Source organism: Aricia agestis, chromosome 18 (assembly GCF_905147365.1).
Source record: "Aricia agestis chromosome 18, ilAriAges1.1, whole genome shotgun sequence".
Taxonomy (NCBI): Eukaryota; Metazoa; Arthropoda; class Insecta; order Lepidoptera; family Lycaenidae; genus Aricia; species Aricia agestis.
The window spans coordinates 3,267,217-3,273,273 of record NC_056423.1 but is presented as its reverse complement, the minus strand read 5'-3'; the positions used below and the strand labels follow the sequence as shown (position 1 = coordinate 3,273,273).

Sequence of the window (6,057 nt, the reverse complement as noted above, 5' to 3'; positions counted from 1 at the left end):
TTGTATTGTATTTGAAGACCAAAATCAATCTCCAAAATACTGTAGGTAATCGTAAACGTCGTGTCGCGTCGCAAGGTGTCGCAACAAGTGGATGAAGCCTTAGTATGACAGCTGTCATTATCGCGCATGCGCACTCTGACAGTGACAACTGACAAGACCAAAGACATGCGCGGTAAGCTCAAACGTAAACAACACTCGCCGATCGATTGCCCGATGCCGCGGCCACACATGCGTCTATCTTAACGAAGCTTTGTGCTATTGAGGATACCATTGGAGGATACACGCATATCGTCCAATGGTGTATGTTTATATTTCTCTATGGTCCAATGGTATCGTCTCAAGCACGAAGCACTACGCATGTGCGGTCGGCACGAAGAGAATAGAATATCTAGATTTAGGTCTTATCTCTTTCATATACGGACGCTCGCATCCGGAATCTGTGCCTAAATTGTTGTTGTATTGATTACAAGATTAGTGACACTCCGCGCGTGAGACTCAAATGCAGGGAAGCTTTAAGATACAGCTGATAAACATGGGTACACGGGCCGCGGCCTGTAAGTATTCGTACGAACGAGAAACCGCTTCGCCGCTCATATATATCAAAAATGTCGCATGCATGCCCATTAATGCATTCTTTTTTCAGAAGTGAAACTTCGGTCTCATTCTAGAGAACGCTTTTTATGTTATAATGCAGTCAACGCAGGCGTATGATAAGCAGATCGCTTACGAGCTGCTGAAGCCGAGAGGTGAGCTCGCGGGCCGTGGTAAAAGTGCACTGACACCAGTATTCCTGTCGCTCCCTCCGCTTGTGCCTGATGACCTTCGGTGTCTTACCTATAGCTTTGCCGATTAATGGTATAGATTTTCTGGCTAGGTGTTGTTGAATGGGGAGCATGAGAGGGATGGCAAATCTAATGCTAGAGCTGTGTCCTTTACTCGGTGGGAAGTGAGCCTTTGCCTGTACTCTCCTCTACGTGTTCTTGTGTCCGTGGCTTGATTTACCAGTTGTATGTTGTCGTACACTTGTCGATGTCTCCAGTAGCGACCGGTGTTGGTTTACCCCGTGTAGGTTTGATTGGGATCTATATGTGAAATATTACTGTATGTTTGTCTTACTGTTGATTGCCTTTGAGTGTGAATGGTTATAATTTCCTTGACCTCTCTTCATTTATATTCCATCTTAATGTTTGTTATTATGAATACCTTTTATTTAGACAATCTAGCTTTGGAACGCTATTTATCCATACAGATAATTTCAGGTACTTACTCTACATTTTATCTCAATGCGTTAAAATTGTAAAATCTATACCATTCTGCCCTGAACGAACACTATCCAGTCATTACTTTATTTTTAAAACCACTTAAGTAATGAGTTTCTGATTTCCTGCACTCTGCTCTTCAAGCTTATTCAAAAGATTAAAAAAACAACTGCGGCCTAGTACAAATATTTAGACATAATAAACTAAACTTAGCTACTATTGAAAATTTTTTGGTTGAAATAAATACCTGCCACAAATACATTATCAAATTGACTTGGATGTTACTAACTTTCAAATAGATTATGAATCTTAAGTTATTTTCAGGATTATATTCTTTGCACGATGCAGTCTATTTGGAGTAAAAGGGATACATGCCATGAATAATTTTATTATTTTTATACATTTGTATGAGGGTCTAATTTTTAGGGTTCCGTACCCAAAGGGTAAAAACGGGACCCTATTACTGAGACTTCAATGTCTGTCCGTCTGTCTGTCTGTCTCCAGGCTGTATCACAAGAACGGCTATAATAATAAATAAATAAATTCTTTTTTGAGAGCTACTAAGGCCCAAATTGTTAGTAACAAAAATCTTATAGCTAGACTTCTGAAATTTTCACAGATTGTGTATATCTTTTGGCGCTATTACAACAAATACTAAACACAAAATGATTAAGTGGGGCTCCCATACAACAAACGTGATTTTTTGGCCTTTTTTGCTCGATATCACTATTGATAAAAAAGGCCAAAAAGTAGCAACACGGAGTTACTTGATATTTTCACAAAAGCCTTAGTTAAATGTCGAATTTAATGATAAAAAAAATTATGGGGGGCTCCCATACAAAAATCACAATTTTTGGCCTATTTTTGCTTTATAGCGGTACGGAACCCTTCGTGCTCGAGTCCGACTCGCACTTGGCCGATTATTTATACATAGAATGATTATTGTACCGGAAGCAATTTATATTTTTTTTTATTATTCATTCATTCATACACTCGTTATACATAGGTACTTGCTCTAACTTTGTTATTCTACTACCATGAAACATCAACTACAGAACAGGGGGTGATACTCATAATTATTTCTATTCAATTCACATTTGGATTCCACCGTCAGAGCATAACTATTGCTTGTGTATACTTGATTCAACGCGTAGGGATTGGGGAGACCTTTTTTTATGAAATAAGGAGGCAAACGAGCAAACGGGTCAACTGATGGAAAGCATACTCACTGAGCAGGGTCGTCGTTTAACGTGGGAGAGCCATGCTTCGGCACGAATGGGCCGGCTCGACCGGAGAAATACCACGTTCTCACAGAAAACCGGCGTGAAACAGCGCTTGCGCTGTGTTTCGCCGAGTGAGTGAGTTTACCGGAGGCCCAATCCCTCTCTATCCTATTCCCTTCCCTTCGCTACCCTCCCCTATTACCCTATTCCCTCTTAAAAGTCCGGCAACGCACCTGCAGCTCTTCTGATGCTGCGAGTGTCCATGGGCGACGGAAGTTGCTTTCCATCAGGTGACCCGTTTGCTCGTTTGCCCCTTCTTCCGTCGCAGCATCAGAAGGGCTGCAGGTGCGTTGCCGGCCTTTTAAGAGGGAATAGGGTAATAGGGGAGGGTAGGGATGAGAAGGGAAGGGAATAGGGGAGGGTAGGGGATTGGGCCTCTGGTAAACTCACTCGGCGAAACACAGCGCGGCAGCGCAAGCGCTGTTTCACGCCGGTTTTCTGTGAGAGCGTGGTATTTCTCCGGTCGAGGCGGCCCATTCGCGCCGAAGCATGGCTCTCGTTTGGGACCATATTGCAAATTGAACAGAAATAATTGTGAATTGGGCTTCAGTTGAAATAATTTTCAACTCTTCACTTCATACTGCTTTGTGCTATTGCTATTTGACTTATTACAGGTTCAAATTATTGTCATCTAAAGTGGACCTTATAAATTGTATTTTTGCTACAAATCTATCAGGTATACATTAAAAATAATTAAATAATGGCAATTTGTACTGTATAGTATATTATTATGCAACCATAATATTATAAATATGCCACAAACACCCTAGTGGCATATAAATCAACATACTTAATATTATTGTGTCCAATAGTATCCAGTATCAAATTCTCTGCAAATGTGTAAGGGACCTTAGTAGCTAGTTCTCAAATATTAACTTTCATAATTAATTATTTATACATTTATGTACTATATTTGTATTACATAACCTTCAACCACCTACTAACTACTATTACTCATGAGTAATAGTAGTTAGTCATGAGCATTAATTTAAGTACTTATTCTACAAATTCTTCAAGACTCGAAACTAACGCGGACTGTTGGTGGTTTTGGGTTAAATTGGCGACATCCTAGGGCATTCACAATTCGCATTTCGATACAGATTTGGTATTCCTCCCTTCCCAATAAGGCTGATTTTCCACTGAAGCTGCCTTGCGAGGAATGTGATAAGATCCAAAAGAATCATTGCTCTGCGCGAGGTCAGGGGTTCGATTATAATGGTTCCCAAAAACAAATCCCTCACAACGCAGCTCCAGTAAAAACGCGGCCTTACTCTTATTGGGCATGCTATATAAATCCAAGTCGAAGTGTTCTGAATAGCCCTGTTGGTATGTGGTCTAATTTCTAAATGGGTTCTGCGCGTTTCAGTCACGGCCAAAATCAGATCGTTGTACGATTACCAGCTACGTCTGATGCACAACATGCCGCCACTGCCCACCGGCGCTGAAATGGCCAACACCATCCGGTACTTCTCGCAGACCCTGCTCAGTGAGTATTTAAAAACGGGCTTTGGCCCACCACACATTCCCACCACTGTATCTCCTGTGTAGCCAGGATCGACAACGGTATCCAACCACGAAAACCCTTTGATACGATCTCAGGGAGCTCGAGGGACATGCTAAAGCTGTCTTGGGACCCGTAACGAAATTAATCAGAAGAAAATAGGAGGAGTAGGAAGAATAATAATGATGCTCAAAAATAATGCTCAGTGAGTATACCGCGACAAGCTATTCGCGATTGTATGATAGATGGTGGCACAGTAAGTTGCTGTTGTGCTAACAGAACCAGCTGCAAGTTTCTGGGAAGTTCCCAGTGGTGGTTTTAAAATATTTAACTAACGGAACGTCCTTCTAGCCTAGCCTTTTCTTATTTGGTTAAGACAATAGCCTGATTAAAAAATATCCATGCATCCAATGGTCATTTCAAGGGCCAGTCCTGAACCTTGATTGACTTGAAGCCCCTTTAATACCAGGTCAAAAAATCCTCCGGATTTCATCAACTCCCTCTCTGTTTCAGGTGTACTAAAAGACGTGCCCCAATCGCCATTAGAGATGATCAGAGACGCAGATATGGATGCGGAGCGCATGAGCCTCTACCCCAACCTGGACTACAAGGGCGTGTTCCAAGGTATTCAGCTACTGGTGGACGTAGCACCGCTGATACCTTTTGGAGTACAAGGTACTTGAAACAAAGCTGAAGTCAGCATTTACTGTCCAATGTATTAATATAAAAAGCGCTACCATTTTGCAAAACTTTCTGACTTGTAACCACGACAACTGGTGACACGAAATAAAATTCGCTAAAGGTATTCTTAAGTTCCAGTTTCTTTAAGTGTGCTTTATGTCAGCAGCTGCCAGGATACGATTATTCTTGTAAAATATCTTTGAACTTACGGTACTGAGGTATCATAATGACCTTGAGCCATGCTAATAAAAACTTTGTGAATAAATGATTTTGATTTGATTTGAAACCCCGTTACTCCAGCGTTCGGGCAAGCGGTGCTGCAGTGCCTGGGCTGTCTGCTACCATTCCTGGAGCCAGAGAACATCGACAACCTACCGTACCTAGTGGCGTACTGCGTGGCCGTGTTCCCCGCGAGCCTGCACCAGGACATCATACACCTGCTGTGCTACTACATCCTGCCGTTCACCATCAGTGAGTCATCATCACCATGCTGCATTGTCTGGGCTGCCTGCTGCCCTACATACTGGCGTACTGCGTGGCCGTGTTCCCCGCGAGCCTGCACCAGGTCATCATACACCTGCTGTGCTACTACATCCTGCCGTTCACCATCAGTGAGTCATCATCACCATGCCGTACTCGGTACCCACGTGATCATTCACCTGAGACATCGTCTGATGATGAATAAGGTGACACTCGGAAACAATCTTGAAAGAAAATTACGCAGAATTCTATTTGCGATCGGCTACAACAGATTATATTAAAAATTTATGGTGTTGACCCGTTGTTGTCTGTCTCTTTGTTCGCGCTCAAGTATGTTGCTAATTTATTGACACAGGAATGTGACAGCAACATTTTTGATTGGTATAAGAGACGACTAGCAATCAATACGAATAATACTCCGCGACCGGACTATAGGTAACCCAACAAAATATAATGAGGTTTAAATGGTTGCAGCCCGGCGCTACCCCGGCATGGGAGAGGAGAGTGAGGCCTCACAATCGGTTGGCGCGATCATCATGATGGTGTTCCAGCACTCGAGCAACCCAGGTAATGTATTATCCTACAGCTCACGACTGCCACCTGCTAAAATGTCTCTCAAAAGGGGCGTGGTCGTATACGCCACTATCCGTAGTGGCGTACGGCGTAAAAAACTATTAGCGGTTGTCAAACTTCTGTGAACTCGTTATATAGTGCGACAAGGCTTTAAATTAACGTGGGTGGGAGCGCTGCTGGTAAAGGAGAACTGTCAAAAATGACGTCTTTGTATGATGGCAGCGTCAGTTCCTTTTTTCGCCCCGTTCATTTAAAGCCTTGTCGAGCTGTATTTGGTTAG

The 6,057-nt window shown here is 42.6% G+C and overlaps 1 protein-coding gene across 1 annotated transcript in view; it reads left to right on the top strand.

Annotated features, from left to right (window-relative positions):
• The first annotated feature begins 377 nt into the window (after nucleotides 1-377).
• LOC121736181 (protein unc-79 homolog) overlaps nucleotides 378-6,057 on the top strand; it is a 51,045-nt gene continuing 45,365 nt past the window's right edge. Inside the window, exons 1-6 of the mRNA XM_042127268.1 lie at nucleotides 378-554; nucleotides 644-746; nucleotides 3,909-4,028; nucleotides 4,557-4,718; nucleotides 5,025-5,195; nucleotides 5,679-5,771. Coding sequence (XP_041983202.1) covers nucleotides 689-746; nucleotides 3,909-4,028; nucleotides 4,557-4,718; nucleotides 5,025-5,195; nucleotides 5,679-5,771 — 604 coding nt within the window. The 5' untranslated portion in view covers nucleotides 378-554; nucleotides 644-688. The remainder of the gene's footprint in view (nucleotides 555-643; nucleotides 747-3,908; nucleotides 4,029-4,556; nucleotides 4,719-5,024; nucleotides 5,196-5,678; nucleotides 5,772-6,057) is intronic.